The following is a 21,574-nucleotide window of genomic DNA, read 5'->3' on the forward strand; positions in this document are numbered from 1 at the left end:
TGGAATGCGTTATATTCTATAGGGTACAAAAGATTCCCAGAACTTTGTGAAGGTAGATATATTTTGTTTAGAAAGAACATAAGCCTGTTATAACTCTAGGAAAGGTATTTTAAACTTTTATATAAAAACAAAACTGAGTGTGCTTATGACTAACTTTCTGTACATATTACAATAAAAATTGAGCCAAATTTATTAATAAGTAAATGAACACGTGATCAACATTCTTTGATGAATTATCAAATTGTTCTGAATGTATACATTACTCTATGTTTATATTACAATTTTCTATCTGATGCATTTAAATGTCCTCTATTATATCAATTAACGGTCTAACTGCAAATTGTTAGTCATTGCGTTAGAACTTCCTAGTTCTACCTTGAAACTTATAGCATGTTGTAGCAATTGTTAAACTGTTCCATTTGAAAGTATAACGTTATTAAAAAATCAAAATGTGATAAAAATGTGTAAAACGGTAAATTGAAAGTAAACAAAAGGTACATAATATTTATGAAAATTTAATATGGAAGATTATAAAAACGTAAAGACACTGATAGTTTACTGCTAAGCATAGTCATTTTTGTCCAGAAATAAAAGAAAATATTCAAATTTGAATTTTGGAAACCTTTTGTTTTGAAAAGTGGAAAAGTACTATCAAATGACTTTAAGAATACGGCGACGGAATGTAAAATGAATCCTTCAGTCTGTTATTACAGCCTATATCACACACTATTTGAGCATAATTATGAAATTATCTGCTATTACGTTCAAATACAAATATGCAGTATATATATTTTCAGCTCAACATACAGTTCCCTGCTCAGGATGGTATAGGTGTTTATGGAGTAGACAATGTATACCATTTGAACAAGTGTGTGACGGAATTACACAATGTAGAAACAAAGATGACGAAAAATTGTGCGACGTTGTCTGTCCTGTTAACTGTACATGTGTTGGATATTCTATTGATTGCCGAGCCGCTAACTTAAATAGCAACGAAGTTTTTACTTTATCAAAGAACACAAAGAGCGCAGACTTCAGCCGAAATCCAGGGATTATGGATGTGTTATTAACTGGCGTCCTAAGTTTTCCATTTTTGATAAATTTCAATATATCCCATAGTGAGATAAGAGATATCAGGAAAAATGTTTTCTTTTATTTATACAATCTTGATTCTCTTGATATTGGATACAATAGAATCCATACTTTACCAGAGCAGTTGTTCAGCAGTTTGAAGCACCTCCGCTTTCTAAACCTAGACGGAAACTTTGATCTTGAGGTTATTTCAGCGACAGCCTTCCATGGACTGGAAAATATTAGAAGTTTACGCATAACACGTACGAAACTAAAACGTATTTCAGCGTATACCTTCTCCAATTTGAATTTACAAGCTATTGATATTCAGTACAATCAAATTGAAGAGATTGAGAATTACGCCTTCAGTAACACTTCTGTACTAAAAATAAACATCGACGGTAATAATATATTAACATTTAACAAGTTTATTTTTAGCGAAATAACGTCTCTTCGAGAACTTAGAACGCCTGCATTTAAATTCTGCTGTATACGTCCATGCTACCTTCTAGAAAGTAGTTGTTACCCTTCGAAAGACGAGTTTTCATCCTGTGGGGACCTTATGAGAAATCCCGTTCTTCAGGCAGTTTTATGGCTCGTGGGATTAGCGGCCTTGTTTGGAAATCTCGGCTCGGTTTTGTTTCGTCTGGTGTATGACCGCGAAAGGCTGAAGATAGGATATGGTATATTTGTTACGAATCTGGCTGTAGCAGATTTTCTTATGGGAGTGTACCTTATTATGATAGCGATAGCTGATTCGCTGTTCCGTGGCAGGTATGTTGATGAAAAGGTAACTGGTATCTATGGCAACGTCAAACTAAGGATGAATATTATGTATGGCTACGCCAACATAGCAGTAAATAACATCGATGTCAATAAAAATAAAATAAATGATCTTGATTACAGTGGGAACATATAATACTGTACAGAGTATTGATGACCACCAGAAAATAAATAAATGTTTTATAAAATTGGGAGTAAGAAATATCTAATTATCCACTGAAAAAGAAAGGGAATTATATTTATTCATAAAAAGCACATAAATGGTCTCGGCGGCAGTACGGAAACATAATGCATGCAAATGAGTTAAGTGGAAATCAAGTGGTGCCAAGCAGATTCATTTTACTTTGTAATATCATTTTCATTAATTCTCAAAAACTTGCTACGGTTTAACAGTACATCAAATTGTAGACGTCATAAACGTATTTGAAATTAAGCCAAAGACTTTCTTTGTTCTAGCGATGTGCACAACCGAAAGTAAAAAAATTGTTTTGATATTCATTTCTCACAGGACTGCTTTGCATTTTGCAGGTATATATACGAAGATGAGCAGTGGAGAAATAGTAAATGGTGTGTTCTAGCTGGTGTATTGTCAACTGTTTCTTCTGAAGCCAGTGTCCTTTTTCTTTGCCTTATAACTTTAGATAGATTGTTGGTTATTAAGTATCCGTTCGGTACAGTCAGATTTGGACCAAATAAAGCATATATATGTTGCCTTACGTCATGGATTATTGCTTTTACACTAGCATTGATACCTTTGTTTTACACCGGTTACTTCATGAACAAGTTCTACTCCAGATCCGGCGTGTGTATTGCGCTACCTTTAACAAGGGACAAACCTCCTGGCTGGATATACTCTGTGGCTATATTTGTTTGCTTAAATTTTTGCACCTTTTGCCTTGTGGCTGTGGGGCAATTGTCCATTTTTTTGGAGATGCGTAAAGCTACCAGTGGCTTAAAGAAAACTCAAATGTCAAGGAAAAGGGATCTAAAAGTCGCCAGAAATCTGATCCTTGTTGCAACAACAGACTTTATGTGTTGGTTTCCCATTGGAGTAATGGGTAAAGTTGTTTATTTTTAAGAACAATTTTCTAATGCTATCATTTCAGTCCTTCGTGGACCAGTGTAAACTTTTTGATGTGATGGAACTTTTTCATATATTGCTTTGAGCACCTCCGTATTATATACACCAGGCTGTCCAGTATTATCCTCTTAACGCAGTTCGTCAAGCTAGTAGCGTTCTAGTAGCATTTTATATGTCTTTTGTATGACTCGATCATGGATCGAACTCACAATCTGCTGCAAAGTGGGAGCTCTACCACTTGGCTACCGAGGTGGTTAAATGTTTGTTTTGGCTTTATCGCCTTTTTTCAACAGTATTTCAGTTATGTACCGGCGGGCAAACAATAAATCTATATTATGTTGTCATATAAACAATGGTAGAATGTTTCTTAGACTTTCACTTCATGAGTGACATAGTTATTTTAATTTAAATTGTGATGATGTTGTCTCTAAAACACATTTGAATAACAATCCTACAGTACATTAAAACCATTTGGTTCCCGCTTACGTAGACATACAAAAAATGCAATACAATGTTATACATTTATTAATCCGTTTTTAAAGAAATTAAACATCACGGTCCGTGTCTCATTAAATTAAATGTCAGATAATAACCGTAACGACAAGGTATTAACTATGAAATCTCAATTTTCCATGTATATATCTTGGAAACAAAGAATAAAAAAATATTCTCTCCTGGGTTTTTTAAGAACGCGAAAAGATATATGCACATGTTCGGTTTAAAATAAATGTGTTCGTAAATGATACATTTAATGTTCTTCCGAAGTATAAAAATGAACAATACAAATCTCCGTATTTTATAAAAAGGGTTAAAAATATATCACTTAAAAAGGCTTAAAATTGGTATTTGTTTTACAGGAATAATAGCATTGGGTGGACATCCTATTCCTGGAGAGATTTACGCTTGGACTGCTGTCTTCATCTTACCCTTAAATTCGGCACTGAATCCGGTTTTGTACACTTTCACTGCGATTATTGGAAAAGATGTAATGCGTTTTACATTTTCTACCTTACATAAAAGGCTATCGTTATGCACAGACACTTTAAAAGCTAAGGAAAATAATCATTGCCCGACACCGAAAGAATTTGCAAGATTAACAAGCGTCATATACTTAAATCCTTGCATCACTCCTATATCTATGTAAAAGAAACGAAACCTCCGTGAAATATTTCCACAGAGAGCATGAAGCTAAATATAAGTGACTTATTACGTACGGCGTATAACAGATATATCTAGATAAAGTAATACACCATTCTGCTGTATAACATTTCGATTATAATATGCCTACATGTAAAATAATATGTCAGATGTAATAGCACCATTTTGGTCATAAAAACTTTGTAGTTGAGACGTTAACGATATAATGTTTTTTATTTTTTTATAATAATTAAACATATTTTACACATTATAATTCTTTTCGCTGCATTCGGTAACCTTTATAAACACATAATTATATACTGATCAAAACAGCTTTTCGGCCTAACTTCAATATTATTAGGTTATTTAACATTGTTCTGTACAATACGGAGACATATTTGGACGCCTAGCGGCTCGTCCAATATGGTTTTCTCAACTGGGTACGAATCCAAATATATATCACATTGTACAGTACACTGATAAATAACCTTTTATTATATATCTGTTTTATTGTAGTTTAAATTAAAAATGATTCACTGAATATTGTATTTCTGTATTTTCTGTATTTTCAAACGCTCTACACAGAGTGCTTACTTCCGGAACATTTTCACGCGTTTCGAGCTTTATCGTATCTTTAACATGGGACTGTTGGACGGTCCAAATACGGAAAACATACAGGACTTTTTGTACGCACGTGCGTTCAATACGGTAGTATATTGTACTGTCAGGTGATGCAAATAAACGTTCACGATTGGATATATAAAATAGATATAGAATAATTGCATTTATCTTTTTTCTTATGATGAGATTATTATACTTAGTCTAATATAAGCTTATGTATTCCATGAAATTTATACTGAATGGCGACAAAACATATATTATATAACCAACAATAAATGCTGTACAAAACTTTACAACTGTATATGCCATACCGTGTCACAACATCAATGAGAATAATATTTGATAAGTTAGCCCTTTTGATGAATATATCGTTCTTAATATGTAAAATATCTAATTGCATTAAGCATCCGACATGAGTAATAAGATATTATACTTTCAATGTTTCAGTTGTTAAAGTTAGAACATGAATTTATTGTCAGATACTGCAGCACTTGATATACTTTCCAGTTAGCTATACAGCTAAAATACACACGGTAACTTTCCTAACCTATATGACTAAATAGTTACATGTATGATGACTAGCAACTCCAGTGCCCATCCAGATGAACATTCGCCACACAAATCACATTCTTTTGACCAATTTGAAAACTACTTTGTTTCATTGCAGAAATTTAATCCAAGTACTGAGGAGCAGGATAGAATTGAGATCCAAAAAGGTAATATATTGCATTCAGATGGCTCATATATTGGCTTAGGAAAGGTGACGATTTTAATATAAACCAATGTATAGTTTGTACAGTGTGTAACTGTACGTCATACATTGATACAAATTCACATTCACATCATTAATTAGGTAAAGTGAAACATATTGTACAAAACTGTAGTGACCAACTGAATCCGTAAATAACGTTTTGAGAAACTCGGTCTTGGAGGGTAAAATATTGTCAACAAATAAAGTCTACTTCAAAAGAGCAAGTAAGTATATATACTTCTTCTGTGACCAATCGGTAAACATGTTTGATTATCAACCAGTAAGCCTGTCATAAATGTTTGATTGAATGATATCAAAAATTATTTTTCAATGTTTTTCTTGAAGTTATGACAACCAGATATACTCTGCTGAAAATAAAAATGATCTAGCTAGAAAATTATTATGTTTATTTGAAAAAATATTTATGTTACATTCATTTGTCCAGCGATCAGCATATTTGTGTTTGCAATATTCTTATTACTAATATGCCTCCTTTACAAAAAAAAAAAAAAGAACGAAAACAATAGAGTAAACAAAGTAAAGTACTGTTTCTTATTTTGAAATTTTATCCGTCAATGTTGTTTGTATGTTGTCTTTGAAATAACGGGAAACAAATGTTTAGGCCTACCTACAAGAATATTTTAGGAATATTGACCGACAACTAAGATATAGATCAGTCATGTAGCCACAACTTTTGACCTCTGATTACATAATGAATCATAATACATTTGTATTTCTAGTACAGCTATTAGATCAATACGCATAAGCTATATACTAATAAATACAATTGTAATCGGGGATAATCTCTAAAATTACATTCTGATGATCATATTATGTGAATACAGAATTATCATACAATGGTACGTCAGATATAGAAATTAATGGTGTGTAAGATAATATTTACAAGTGTAATCTACTTGAACATATGCAGATATATATACGCTCCTACATATTGATAACACATTATCTCCAGAGTTAGGCTCCGCAATTTTACAACACATGGATTTTTGTCGATATATTCGGATGAAAGGCGACTTGGGAAGAATTGGTCAAGCTAGAACCGTTAAAGATCTGCTTTATAACGAAATAATTCCTACTATTACTGTCCTTACGATAAGCATGCGGCTGTCAAAATATATAAGCCTGCTTCACGAATCATCGCTAGGAATAGAGCAGCTTTCAGAAGAAACCACCTACGTCAAAATAAACAAGAATAAGGTATTATTTTGTTCTCCGTAAATAATTGCAATAGGCATGCATCTATCAAATTATATATTTCTCTGCTTCACGAATAATCAATTATAATTAACTACTTTTCGGACGCTTCACTTTGGATAATTGCAAGCTACAAATAACTGAACTTGACTGCATATTACGATATTTTGCAAGTGTGTAATTTTGTCAATGACTTGCTTCACTGCAAACTCCATTTTGCATTAATTGGCAATATTCTAATCTCAGTAAGAAGATTGTAATTGCGTCAATTATAACCACGCGCTCCGACCCATAAACAATCTAAGGCTATTCCTTCGGATGTCGACCCACTAATATCAATATATTATTCTCGTGAAGTTCGAACGGACACCTTAATAATAATATGACATATTCAAAATGCATACACAGTGTACTAGTATATATTTTTAGACCTATAACTTCAAAAAGAAATGTTTCAAAACTGGTTGCCATGTTAGTCAAACTCTCATTTATTGATCACATCCAATAACCTTATTAGTTGGACTCTTTCCAGTTAGCTTACATGAACGGAGTCACGCGTCACAGGTTTGATCCAAATGCTATCCTTATTTTATCTCTGACAATATGGTAGATGACAGTATATTTAAGTCTTTCCTCCACAACATATTATATATGTGAGGAAATTGTTGGTTATTTGCTGAGAACAAATGATTACTAACTCATTTTCAAAGAAGACTGGATGGTTTACTGACCACCGTTATACCACTGATATATGTATTATTTCCCCGAAAGGGTATCTCTCCTACCTGAAATTTATAGATAAAGCATTTGCATTAAGATTTGGTGTTATAGGAACAATTTTAGAATCGTAATATTACAATAATACTGTTATTGCATTATATATGTGATTTGTATGTATGTCAAATTTCAAGTTATGTGTATATTATGTTTTGTATGTATTGCTAAAGGCAAGGATTTGCCGAAAATTGCAATGAAATTTGACCTTTGAACCTGAAAGTTGTCTTACGGGTCTTTTATGTGTTCCTGCTCATTGATGAATATTTTCATACTGACACGGCATTAAAGGCGATATTTCTTCTTTGAAACTGCTCTAAATCGAACGATTGTACTGCATATATTATGCAACTAGTTCATTCCACGGACAACTCATTCGATTTACATATTCAAAATCAATAGATTTTCAATGTATACTGAAAAAAATTGATTGTCCATGTCTTTTAGGGGATTATTTTGAAATGATAATGCAGTTTTTATTTCAAACTAAATATTCAGTGCATTAATACTCAATCGCCATATATACTATACAATAATTGTACACGTGCAGCTGCCTGGATCCGCCTAAATATTCTATGTAGTGTGCTCGGTAAATATCGTTTGTTTCACTTATTGTATATCTTTAAGAATTGTATTCTGTATATAAAGAAATATACGTATCTCATAATTTTAGGAACACAAGGTGCAGTTCATACTTGGCTGGAAGATATCGATAACAAACGATGAAAGGAAGAAGTATGACAACATTTATCAATTTGGAATTCTACTTCGTCGACTTATTGCAAAGCGCAAGTAGAACCACAGAGAGAGAATGCAGACGACTTACTTGGTATTTTAATCCTAGGATTCGTTGAATACAATTTGTGAAAAACAGTTTGCCGTCTACTAAAGTAACATTGTATATTTTACTATTTCTTATTATCGTAGGCAGTTAAAACATTTGCCGCGATAGTGATTTTTTTTTTACTTTTTGTTTTATCTCATTTGTAGGCGGTGATCAAAAGAATTACTTTGAAGATTTTTCTTTATCTGTGTTTTTACCATTTTGTGAGTTGTATTCTTTTGTAGGTGGTGTGCATAACAATCCTTTTGTTAGAGTTTGTTGTAACTTTTTTCATATCTTTTGTAATGGACATTTTCTTTATTTTGTTTCTATTTGAATCTACATTGCAGGATTACAGTTATGTTTGATTCCTTTTAAAGTAATTGGTAGTTGGTATTTTAATATTTGTCTTAATATTTATAATATTTATATCTCAACTGTAGTCAATGTCTCAAACAAGTGCAATTATATCTTTTGTTTATCATTAATTATATATCTTTCGAAATGGATGTTAATGACAATTGATGTAGAGCGCTTTTGTTTTTCTAATATTTGTATTTCTTTCATAAAATTACAATTACAAGTATTATTATTATTATTATTATTATTATTATTATTAATGTAATTGTTCGTACGATAAAATATGTCTGCTGCTTGGTCCGCCTATTTCTTGCCAAAGTTTTTTGAACTACGGCTATAAGATTCAGTAAAAACTATACATTATTCTCAGAGTCGTCGTGGGGAGTAGTAAGATTTCATACAAATGTTGGAAATATTTTTAGTAATTTCAATTTTACGGCCAAAAATGTTGTCCTACTGTAAAATCAGGCAACATTTTGAAAACATTTAGTCAGAAATATTACAAAATTTTGCATGGAAATATTTCTTTCCTGCTAACTAAAATATCCATCTGCAAATAAAGCCAAAATGAGAATTTTCAACCGCGCAAAGTGGCCAAAATCTGCAACTGAATTAATTTCACAAAATCTTTAATTAATGATATATTCAAAATTGAAAATCTATTATGATTTTATTACCATCCTCAAAGTTCTGTTGAATTATAATAATATTATCTATAGTACTGTCTTACATTTTAAAACGACACCCTGAAGAAAAGTTGTTACAGACGTCGATCAGATTGTAGTCTTTTATTTGTTATATTCATTGTCTGTTTATTCAATCTGTATGTTTGAATTAAATCCTTTACCTTTAGCGTGATATATATTGTTTTCACATCTTTTCGTTCTCTTTTTTCCCATTAGAATATTTACGTTGTAGAATTTTGACAAAAGTTTAGAAGACCAAAATACTCTCAGGCGCTCTGCCAACTGCAAGCACATACAAGTTATAGCAACAAACACTATAAGGTCATCACAACAGTTTTACAATTCAAATCTAAAGCAAAGATGAGATATACAAAATAGCTTTTATCACTAATTTTAAGCATTAGTTTTATTTGGTTTCATTCAAATATCTCACATCAGAATTTAGTTTATTTCAGATATGTTCGATGATTTAAAACAGTACACAGAAAAGAACAGACACGGTAGAAAATTACACACATTTTGCTCGCGACAAACTTTACGCAACCCAACCAGTATTTATATCGTACCCTGAAACGGCAAACAATCATACTGACTTCTTGGTCTTCTATACCTTCATTACAGTGCTACATCTTCTATACATTCATTACAGTGCTACATCTTCTATACCTTCATTACAGTGCTACATTTTCTATATCTTCATTACAGTGCTACATCTTCTATACCTTCATTACAGTGCTACATCTTCTATACCTTCATTACAGTGCTACATCTTCTATACCTTCATTACAGTGCTACATTTCAAATAGGATACTCTGTATCGATAACATCAAAATGGCCTTGAAAAATATTTCACTTTCATCTTCTGTCAACCTTTCTGATCTGTTTACCGTAAGGCACAGCTACATGGTAGCAATCAGTTGTTTTCCAACATGTTAAACCATAAACACAATAATTATTCTGATGATAAGTCTCTGTTATTTACAACTTACCGTTACATTTCTGAGTGAAGAAAATATCTACAACATTTTAATAACCCACGAGATTATTTCCATCAAAGATAAACTAAACAGAGCGTTTATATTTCAATGCCGATAAATTATAAAACCCATAGGTGTCAGAACGGCGGGTTTGCCGAGCGTGTTAACGTATGCCATGGCTAGCTTTTTACCGTACTCGGCCTATAAACAGTATATCATGTGATGTATGATATAAAAACTACTATAGATTAGTTTTCAAAAAAAAAATATACGTTAAATGTAATGACAGTATTATCCTAAACACTCGAAATACTTGAAACAACATATTAGTGTTTTATACACAAATGGAAACTACTTTCTGCAGTCTAACACATACGGGTATAATATCACGTGAAGGTATAAGACCTTTAGAGTAACATTATAAGAATAATTGCTTATGATTCAAGGAAAATACATATAGAGTGTATCTGCGTCTTCAGTGTGACTGCAACGAAACCTTTTTTGTTTGGTTTAGAGTCACACCGGCACAATTTAGGTCATACGGCGACTTTCGAGTTTTTTTTATGGTGGAATAAGACCTCTGGAGAGGATAGAATCCTCGACCTTCCATAAGGTAGCTGGATGACTTCCTCAAATGAAGAATTCTACACCCCAAGTGAGATTTCAAACCCACATCGGTGAAGATCAATTAATTTGTAGTCAGTGACTCTGCCTGGTAGATCCTTGCAACGAAACAATAAGAATAGATATTTGTATTACAAAGTCCATCCGCATGAAAATGTAATCCACACAGATTGTCCAAGGTTCAGCACTTTAATATAACCGTTATCAGATGATTTACACTTCATCAGGTTTTAAGACCTGATTCGACTTTCCTGCTAGCTGTATACCAGACGATGTTTCCATTCTGGTTTATGTAGCCACCATTGCCATCTGTTATCCAGGTGGCGTGAATGTATCGGTAAAATATTTTCTTTGAAAGAGCGTCCATCGCCAAAATACACCAAGGCCTTAGACAGTAATTTCTTGAAATAGCATCAATAACAACCGACGATTCTTCCACACAGCGCATAATTTCACTAGGAATAGGAAGTCAAGGTCAGAGATTTTTATAACCTATCCAAACTGATAGCCCGTTTGAGCAAGTAATAGTTTTATAAATGTCTGCATATTTGTTCGTATAGTTCATCAAAAACAAGGTCTGTGTCGTCAATGCAGTATGACAAGATAGCTGGGTGTGTTAAGGAGAATTTAGCCATTTCCGATTTCGGCAATTACTTGTCGTATCATAAACTTTCTTTTACGATGTCTCTTTATACAAATCCGCAATAATACCCAGTATTACGGTTGTAAACACAATGGGTATAGAAATGCAAACAATCTTTTAATTCTTTACATTTGCAAAAATACTTATTTTCTGCAAAACCGGTGGCCCTGGCATCCACGAGGTCTCCATCTAGTATGTCTGTTTATGTTTCGTTTTCATCTATAACGTGGGCAGAATGAAGCCATTGTATAAAATTATCAAATTCATTTCGTCTCACGTGCATTGAACTGATTTGCCTCCAGATAAAAATGGAATGTGCCATTTCCGTCATTATTATCAAGGGAAGCTTGTAAACAGCTGTAAAACGGCTGTAAAATAGTTTGAAATATGCAAATGAAATACAGCTGTAAAAATGAGTAAAAGTTTCAGTTGTAAAATTGCCTCAAAGTTGCAACTGTAGAAACATTACAGTTGTTGAAAAAGAGGACATTATTTTAAGGGACGAAAGCAGAGGATTTTAAGATGAATTGTAATTCTCTAGAAAGGGTAGCAATTGCTACATAAATGGCAAAATAAATGATCTTGTTAGTACAAAAACAAAAAGAAATATGTTTACAGTATAGCATTTGCAAAATTCAAGAATAGGATACAAAGTAGAAACTATGCATCAGATCTTGTTTATAAAACTTTCTTTGTCATGAAAACATATGACAATTTTGTATTTACGTTTTAAACTTCAGCTTCAAATATAATGTAAAAAGTTAATACATACGCTTATACATATCCTTTTACAACTATCAGTTGCACTTACTCCATAATGGTTAAAATTCCAATATTTTAGAAGATGTGGTGTCTCTGTGAAAATCAGTTATATCCCGCCAAAATTAATTAAATATGGCTGACAGTACTCAATACATGTTTCCGTCCAAAAAGTTACCGCTGTAATTTTGAGACATGTATCTCTAAGCCCTATACATAAAGTATCAAAAGTCGAGTATCTCTAAGCCAAGATCCCCTATATAAACTATCAAAAGTCGAGTATCTCTAAGCCAAGACCCCCTATATATAAAGTATCAAAAGTCTAGTATCTCTTGGATAAGATGTCTTACATATAAAGTATTAGTCTAGTATTTCATGAATAGGATCCCTATATCGAGGGTTCAAAGGTAAAAGGTAATAACTGCCATTTTGGCCGAAAATGACATTTTGTGATTTTTCAAATGTACTTAGTGTCCTTTATATCTGGCAAAAATTTGGATGTAAACTTCAGTTCTTATTTGGGCAAAAATCAAAGAGGTATTTTGTGATAACTTCTTTTTAACAAACTTTGTAGAGGTAAAAGGTTGTAAGTGTACTTATTACCCTCCATTTGACAGTTGCTGAAGAATCTGTTGTGGAAAAAGGTAATAACTGATTTTATTACCTTTTACCACTGACAGAATACATGTATAACATTCATACAATCCACAGTGCACTATCTGCTATCTCTTTCTCCCATGAAATTTCTCGGTTATTATAAGTCCTAAACGTAAATGTTTGAGTCGTAAACGTAGTATTAACAGACATTTGTGGAAAGCAAATATTAGAAAAGAACAGCGGTCGAAAGGACAGGAGCACACAAGTAAAACTGGGAAGACAATAAGAGCGAGAAGCGTTAAGACAAAAGATTCCTCTAAGTGCAGATTCAAGTGCAACAGGAATATAAACGAAGATGAAAGACAGTCAATATTCAGAACATATTGGTCAATGGGTGATTATACAGGTAAAAAGGTAATTTATTTGTTGACCAGAAAAGATTTCAAAAAGGAGAACAAAACAAAGAACTCTTTCAAATTCTTTTTTCTTCACTGCTGATGACAAAATGGTGAGAGTGTGCAAAGACGTTTTCCTAAAGACACTAGATATCGGCACAGAAACAGTTGCAAACGCAGTAAAACAGAAGGCATCGAGGCTATTTGTTGGAAATGACAAGAGAGGGAAAGCAGTACCTGGAAATAAAACCTAAGAATGTCACAGATCATCTGTAAAAAAGCATATCGAAAGCTTTCCAACTGTTGATTCTCACTACACAAGAAAAGACTTCAACAGGAAGTATTTAACACAGGATTTAAGCAAAGGCAAATGTACTTACTTTATATAGAAAAGTGCAAAGAACAAAACAGAAGCTGTGTTTCAGAAGCTGTGTACAGAAATATTTTTTGTACAGAGTACAACTTGTCTTTTTTCACCCACAGAAAGATCAATGTCCGGTCTGTAATCATTATGAGTTTTGACACTTTGAAGATGGAAGATAAATTAGATGATGCAACTAAAACAACATATCACGCACACCAAGAAAGGAAAAGAAAGACCAGAAAAGAGAAAGAAAGTGATAAAGAAAGAGCAAGGAAAGATCCAAAATTTTCTGCGTCAGCATTTGACCTCCAGGTTGTACTCACAACACCGTGCAGTTTAATTGGAGACTTTTATTACAAGAGAAAACTGTGTTGTTATAATTTGTCATTCTATGATCTTGGGAATGGAAATGGGTCATGTTATGTGTAGGATGAGACGCAAGGGAAACAAGGCTTATGCAGAGTAGGAACGTGTGTGTTCATGTATGTGAATTCTGTTGCAAGTAACACGTCTGGTATTGAAGAAGTGACACTATGCAGTGATACGTGTTGGGGACAAAATTGCAATCAGTTTGTAGCAAGCTGCTTAGTTCACTGTCTTCAAGAAATCCCCATCTCAAAATTATAAATCAAAAGTTTCTCGAAAGCGGCCATTCTGAAATGGAATGCGATTCCATACATGCTTCTATCGAGCATGCAAAAAGACTAACAAAAGTACATGTTCCATCTCAATGGGAAACAGTTATAACATTACACGGCTACTAAACGCTAGCGCCACCACCAAATTGTGGTGATAAGGAAAAGAGCTATCGACATTTCCGTGGTGCAGCTATCGCCCGTTTGAAAATGTAAACACGTGAGTAAAATTTATATTTTATCTTATATTTTTATTGATAGAACTTTTTTTCAAAAATCGGAGAATGTAGTTCCGTGTAACAACACTTTAACTAGCGGTTGGCTGTAATTTCATTAAAATCATATGCAAATTGTGGTGTCAGGAGTTTTTCTCCCGAATCTGACAGTGGTACATTTTCATATCGGCCAGTATTCGAACACCATTCCGATGATAAGACACACTGCAAAAATATACCTGCGCATGCAAATCGTGTAGAATTGAATAACACGTATTCCCATACACCAAAGAATTACGAAAAATACAGTAAAAAGTTACAACACGACTATTTTTGAAAATGATGGCGCTATCACCCAAGTGGTGGCGCTATACAGTAGTGGTGGCGCTGTTGTATATGATTAGTGGCTGATATATTCAATTTTAAAATATGAAAATTTCTACAATAATTGATGTTATCAACCTATCCTACACTACACCCAAATTACGTTACTCAACAAAATATATGTAGTAACCTGTACATGATCGCAAAATAATCTAATAATCTAATGTACATTTTCAAACGGGCGATAGCTGCACCACGGAAATGTCGATAGCTCTTTTCCTTATCACCACAATTTGGTGGTGGCGCTAGCGTTTAGTAGCCGTGCATTAGCATGGCGCAAGCAACCGTATATTGTCGTTCCCATAAAGTACACTGACGTCACAGACTACAAGTGGTACAAAGACCAGAATTTTGGCTCCATGAAAACCGACGTTTATGGGGAACGTGTTAATTGGCTGAATGTAAAATGGATACAAGTTCGCAAAGACAGTGGACAAAGTATTTTTGTGAACTATGGATTTGATCCAAGTGATTTCAAAGAAATAAAGTTGATCCAGAAAAAGAGCAGAAGCAAAGAGAAATCTCTCAAGGCGCCACAAAAATCTTACAGAGAAAAGCTTCCAATATCCGCTGTAAAAAAGGCAGATCTGTTGTCACTTGTTGCTTCCGGGACGATTCCAAAAGAATATGAATCATACTATCTGTCATTGCCCTGCAGCAAATCTGTGAAGGACAAACTTCCGTTACCTTCTGTTAGCACAGGCACGGGTCCAGTGTATATTTTTTTTGTTTGATATGATTTTTTTTTTCACACAAATATACTTTATATATGTTAGTCAAATGAAAAAAAAATCGATGACAAAAAATCCGGTCACAATATCATATAATGTATATGATACTGTGACCGGATTTTTTGTCATCGATTTTTTTTTTCATTTGACTAACATATAAAAGGTTAATTGTGTGAAAAAAAGGATTTTTATATTAAACAAAAAAAAAAAAAGAAAAAAAAAAAGAAAACTAAATAAATAAACACTGGACCCGTGCCTGTGTCTGTTAGTGAGAGTGAAGACGATGTGTGAGGTTCATGAAATTTAGAAACAATAGTTTCCCCATCCAGCTGGACGACTGATATTATCAAATCGGCAACCATTCTATCAGAGATTTGTGTGAATAGCATGCCCTTGGAATTGATAAGTTCTGTCTGATGATATTATTTAACAGTGTAAAATTAAATTTTTAAACATTATGAAACTTTATTTGAATGAGGTGTTTTTGAGGAACTGACTTTGTCAATCATTACTGGCGTACAACAGTAGTGGTGTTTGTTTGATCTCAAAAGTTTGATAATATACATTTCAATTACACTGTACAATTAAAATCATGTAAAACTTTAATGTGTGTGCGGTTTTTGTGAGTATTTTTCTAATAAGCTAATAATCATGTAGTTAGAAAGTAATACTTTGAGTTGGGAAATATTTCTATGAATGACAATATTAGGTTGTGTACAAGTTTTAGTTTATTATTATATGTTTTGTGTTCTTAATGACATTACGGAACATTGTACCAAGCAGTGGCATAATTATATCGCAACAATTATAACAACATCTTAATAATTCACAGAGGTAAAAGGCAGTAAGTGAACTTAACACCTTTTACCCCAATTTATCTAGAACTTTCATTGATACCACTTCAAAGGTAAAAGGTGCTAAGTGCAATTATCACCTTTTACCTTTCCGAAATTGTGGTTAGTCAGGGTCTAAGTACTCTTAGAACCTTTTACCTCTGTAAAATGCCTCTATTTCATTTTATAATTTCCAAACTAACACTAATTACCGTTTGTAAATCATACCCTGCAAGGAAAGATTTACAAGATATGATCCAAAAATGTCAACAAATATAGAAAAATCAAAATTTGTATGTATATTTTTCGGAAATAAAAGTTTTACTAAAATTTATGTTTTTTGCGTTTTTCTCAAAATGTTGAAAATGGCAGTTATCACCTTTTACCTTTGAACCCTCGATATATAAAGCAACAAAAGTCTAATATCTCTGGGTCGAGTTTCCCTACATATAGAGTCGATATCACTTTTTCCAGGTATCTACCTCTTTAAAAAGATAATTATTGTGTATTAATAGTCTAAACTTCATATAGAAGGCATTTACCTAGAGCATTTTATTTTCAAGGGAAATAATTGTGGCCTGACTGTATTATTTCAAAAATCACATTTGGGATTTTTTTACTTGCACACCGGTACAGTTTTTGCGGGGAAGCGAAAGTTGCTGGAATTTTGTCTTCTTCTAAAAATAAGGTAAGTTGACAGTCTTTGTTGAAATATATATCTGATAGCTGACACTTTGGAGAATGTTTTGGTTTATATTCATCGTACAGATTGTTTGAAAATGAAGAGAAACAGGGGGAATTCTGTAAATTTCTTCTTATATGCAAATGAGCTGAAAATGTATTGAAATGACTAGAGTAGAAGTGTATGCCTTTCCAGTAAGTTTTTGCCTACCTTTGACGATAGTTATTAAAAAGTATAGATATCAGTCTCTTTGCTGATATTAGTAACTAAAATTTTGAGCTTGTGATTTGCTGTGGAAATTTGGGACTTCCTTTTTTTAAAGATATAAATAGATCTTAGCTATATTTAGACTAAAGTTTATGTCAGTATAACAGCATCTAGGGAGCCCTTACATACAGTCAAATATTCTTTAAATTTCATAGAAATATAATGCATTTTTCAAGTGCTTGCTGTTTCTTACCTTGTGCATACTTGATATAGGTCATTGTCAGTGTCAACTATCATTATACTGACATTTGAAGGTCTTTTTTCTAAATAACCTCTCTTATATAAACATTTTCCTTCAACTATTTTATTGATAATTACTTCCCTTTATGTTTTAGCAATAATTTCTCAGATTGCATTTAATTAACTCCCTTTATTTGACATAAAAAATTATCTTGTGTAATGATTATTTGTTTATTTTACTTTCATGTCGTTGCAGTCTGTCTTTGGAAGCTGTTGAAGTAACAAGAAAGAGGCTACATTGACATCCTGGTATACTTTGTTATATATGAAGTTTATTGATGGCATTCATGATTTCATTATAGAGTACCCTACATTGATTTTCTGACAGTCATGTGTTATTACATTTGAACTGGGACTGTTTCATAATCAGGTTCATGATGCTTTTTTTAATATAGATTCTATACAATAGTTGCAGTTTTTGTTTTATTTTCAATACTAATTGCAGCTCTTAAATTAGAACACTTCAGCTTCATGTTTATTAATAATTATAATTTTAAACATAAAATGAGTTACGAGATATTTTATTAATTTCATTATATTTACATTAATATATGTAAAAAGTCTATATTAAATGTATGGGTCATCTTTTGTACAAAAATAAAGGGAAAAAATTGTATAATTTTCATTTTCAGTTTTGGTAGGGAGAAGTTTGAGTATGTACAGTTGTTTGACCTTCTTACCATGTGACAGTCCCAGAAGATGTTACCATTATGAATAAATGCAGGGAGTATTATGCTTTTGTATGTTAAACAAAGGTCTCAAAGCATTTATATGCTGTATGACTAGATACTTGCTTCTGAAATAATTGTACAACACAGCTTTAAGACTGACATTCCTGACAATATGTGAAACTTCTGGACTTTATGTCAGCCTGGCATATTCATTTCCTTCCTGTAGCTTTGTGTATCCCTCAATTTACTAAGTACATATCTCCATTAAAGATAATGCTAATAGATATGTTTTAGTAATAAATGTGTGATAGCTTTGTAATGTAAACACTTTAGAAATATAATGAAATGTACTTTGATAACAAACATTGAAATAAAAATGTATCAGTATATTGTATCAGTCAGTAAAAATATGAAGTACATTTGTATCTTTATATCAAGAAAATTGAAATAATTATATTCAAATGCTTTGACACTGATTTTATATTGGTTACCTAGAAAGGGTGTGAATTAATGTTTTACAATATTTCAGAACTTGAAGACAATGGTTAGTGCAGAAGGGACATAAAAGTAATGTGAAAGTATCAGATATTAATAAGGTAAATTTTTGTGATAAAAAGACATGGCCAGTGCTGCACATCACAAAGGCAACATTTAAATTTAATGTTGCCACTTATGAGTTCTGTAAAGCTGATTTTGCAATATATATATGAACTGACTAGATTAATATTTTTACTGTGACCTTTTTCCACATGATTTTGTCAAGACTGACAATATGTTCATTGGAATAAAATAGTTTAAGGTGACATTGTATCTCATAAAAATATGTTAGCATAGTTGCCTAACATTAAATGTCAAATTGTAAACAAGGAAATTCTAAATTTGGGGAATCTGTTGTTGTTTTTCTCCATTTAGCTCAGTTGAAAGTGATGGAGTTTGAAGCAATTTATACAGTACAACCTGGCCAGAGTAGCTCACTCTGAAGCAAAAACCTCTCAATAACTACATCATAAGAATTTCCCTAAGCTGAAATATAACTATCAAATTTACCTCTCCAGAACAACAACCTCAACATAACCAAAAATATTTGTATATCCCACACGGTGTTGCTCTACAGAGGTTGCACTGTACTTATAATATCTATTGTTAATGCTTTAAGAAAAACAACACTTTCAATAAGGGGAAAAGTGAACATCTATTACTCATAAGGTGAAGTTTTGGCAGTTCTCAAGTTCATTGCTTTTGCATTTATATAAAAACACTTTAGGAAGTTTATCATTATTACATCATATACTAATCAGAGGTTGTAGGTTGTTGTTGGAGCTTTTAGGTGAGATCATAGGTGAACATCATCAGATTTATCTTTTTATTGTTTTTACTATTCTACTGAATATGTACATTGAATGTTATAAAATATGCAATCTTTTCAGACAGTCCTATTATATAACTTGTCATTTAGTGAATCTATGTAAAATCAAAATAAAGCATCAAGCCAAGTAGGAACACAGTCTTGCTGCTTAAGACAGGTGATTCTCCTTAGACAAGTTGAAATTAGACAAAATGTCAATTTGTAGAGTTACCTGACTTGCTGCTTGATAATATATTTCTAAGAATATCTGCAAATTCAAAAATGATGTTATAATTGTTTTACAAACTGCTATGTTTATTCTGCTTATGTAATAAAGTTTTACATTTGTATTTCCAGAAGTGCTACAAGTGTGTTGTCATGTGAAAAGGACTTTACCCCAACTGTGCTGCATGATGTATATTCAAGAGTGAGACAGCCATGCACCATCTGTAAACTGAGATGGACCCACACATGAAATATGTTGACTTTTCTATGTATTATCATATGTACAGAATGTGTTTATGACAAGACTGTATACATAATTGTTAAATCATTTTTTATTTCCATTATGACATGCATGCAAGAAGAAAGCATTAATTAAACAATTGCATTCATAGAAATGTTAAAATGTGATCAATCTAATTTAAAGAATAACCTTTAATTGGGCTTCCTAAGTTTCATATTATTTTTGGTGGAGATTGACCCAGTCATTCAGCAACTTATACTGTCTGTGAGTCATTTCTTGTATGTTATAGTTTTCTTAATAATGCATAAAATATCAAAATAATGGTTAGATGAACTCATTCATCACTTGTACATTAATGTTAAAGCAGTTCAACATTTTACGATAACTTAATTAATATTCTATTAACCAGATTTGTCACATATTTTCATATAAACATTTGTATAATACAGTCTAATCTAATCTAGAAATGATGTTCCACAATTTTTTAATTATACTTTATTTTGTTTCGATGTCTCAACATATAATTACTAACATCAACAAAACTTAGATATTTTACAATTTGGTTGGTATAAATGGTTGTTTTGTTGGTATGTTTTATTTATTTCCATCCAGGGGAATAAAGAAATATACATTTAAAATATCTCATTATTCCAGAAAAGTACACTACATAATCAAGATAAAAGAAATAAGAAAAATTATGTTGGTGGAATTTTATTTAAAAAAATTGATATACAGTCTTTGTAGTATTTACTTCTTTAGACTGAACTTTGGACTGAAATGGGAATAACAACATATTTTAAATTTTTGTAGTCATAAGTTAATATGGGAATTATTAACTTGAAATAGATTTTATCTCGCTGTTATGCCATCTGAGCTTTAATATTTTTCAACATTGTCATTGGCAACAAGGCTAAACATTATTTCTTATGTATACCTTGCATTCATGTGTGATAAATATGATTTTATGGTATTCTTTAATATGATATATGCTTTTCATCTTACCATGGATTAAAAAAATATATATTTATTTGTCTGAAAATTAAGGTAAAAATACTGACTGTATAAATTGCAATATATGAAAACTTATATGAGCTAAAGGGAGGTAATTCCATAAAAAATATGTAGAATGTAGATGATAAATATAATGAAGGGAGGTAATAAAATATTGTGAAGTTAACAGCCTTCATTTCTTTGATGAGCTAATTAATTTTTTACATGTTGGTTTATTAACTACAAGTATGACCTAACGTGTGTATTTGTCCTGAAGGAAAATAGAAAAGGTTGTTTGATGTCCTTGTACTGTTAAGTTGTTCCTGGATTTGTTTACATTCCATGTCTGAATGAACAGGTGAAACAGACTTTAATTAGGGTAACACGGGAAAATACCTAAGTTTATTTTTATATCAGCAAATTGAGATAGTCATTCAGGAGTTGTTTATCCTAT

The 21,574-nt window shown here is 32.2% G+C and overlaps 1 protein-coding gene and 1 long non-coding RNA gene across 3 annotated transcripts; both read left to right on the top strand.

The window, feature by feature from the left end:
- The first annotated feature begins 840 nt into the window (after window positions 1-840).
- Window positions 841-4,079, top strand: LOC123558326 (G-protein coupled receptor GRL101-like). Its single transcript, XM_045350203.2, has 3 exons — window positions 841-1,845; window positions 2,383-2,912; window positions 3,793-4,079. The coding sequence occupies exons 1-3, from the start codon at window positions 1,055-1,057 to the stop codon at window positions 4,077-4,079; spliced, it is 1,608 nt and encodes a 535-aa protein (XP_045206138.2). The 5' UTR covers window positions 841-1,054.
- A 12,996-nt stretch (window positions 4,080-17,075) lies between these two features.
- LOC123558911 (uncharacterized) lies at window positions 17,076-21,301 on the top strand. Of its 2 annotated transcripts, XR_008370952.1 has the most exons (5): window positions 17,076-17,147; window positions 17,845-17,897; window positions 18,281-18,388; window positions 18,849-18,915; window positions 20,022-21,301. It is a non-coding gene; the product is annotated as an uncharacterized LOC123558911 (long non-coding RNA). The 2 variants fall into 2 exon arrangements; XR_006687832.2 differs by having other exon boundaries at window positions 18,281-18,915.
- The last annotated feature ends 273 nt before the right edge of the window (window positions 21,302-21,574 follow it).

Source organism: Mercenaria mercenaria, chromosome 5, assembly GCF_021730395.1.
Source record: "Mercenaria mercenaria strain notata chromosome 5, MADL_Memer_1, whole genome shotgun sequence".
Lineage (NCBI taxonomy): Eukaryota > Metazoa > Mollusca > Bivalvia > Venerida > Veneridae > Mercenaria > Mercenaria mercenaria.

Coding starts and splice junctions, on each gene's coding strand:
- LOC123558326 (XM_045350203.2), top strand. CDS start 1,055: ATGGATGTGTTATTAACTGGCGTCCTAAGTTTTCCATTTTTGATAAAT. Junction 1,846..2,382: donor GATTCGCTGTTCCGTGGCAG/GTATGTTGATGA, acceptor TGCATTTTGCAG/GTATATATACGAAGATGAGC. Junction 2,913..3,792: donor GTTTCCCATTGGAGTAATGG/GTAAAGTTGTTT, acceptor TTTGTTTTACAG/GAATAATAGCATTGGGTGGA.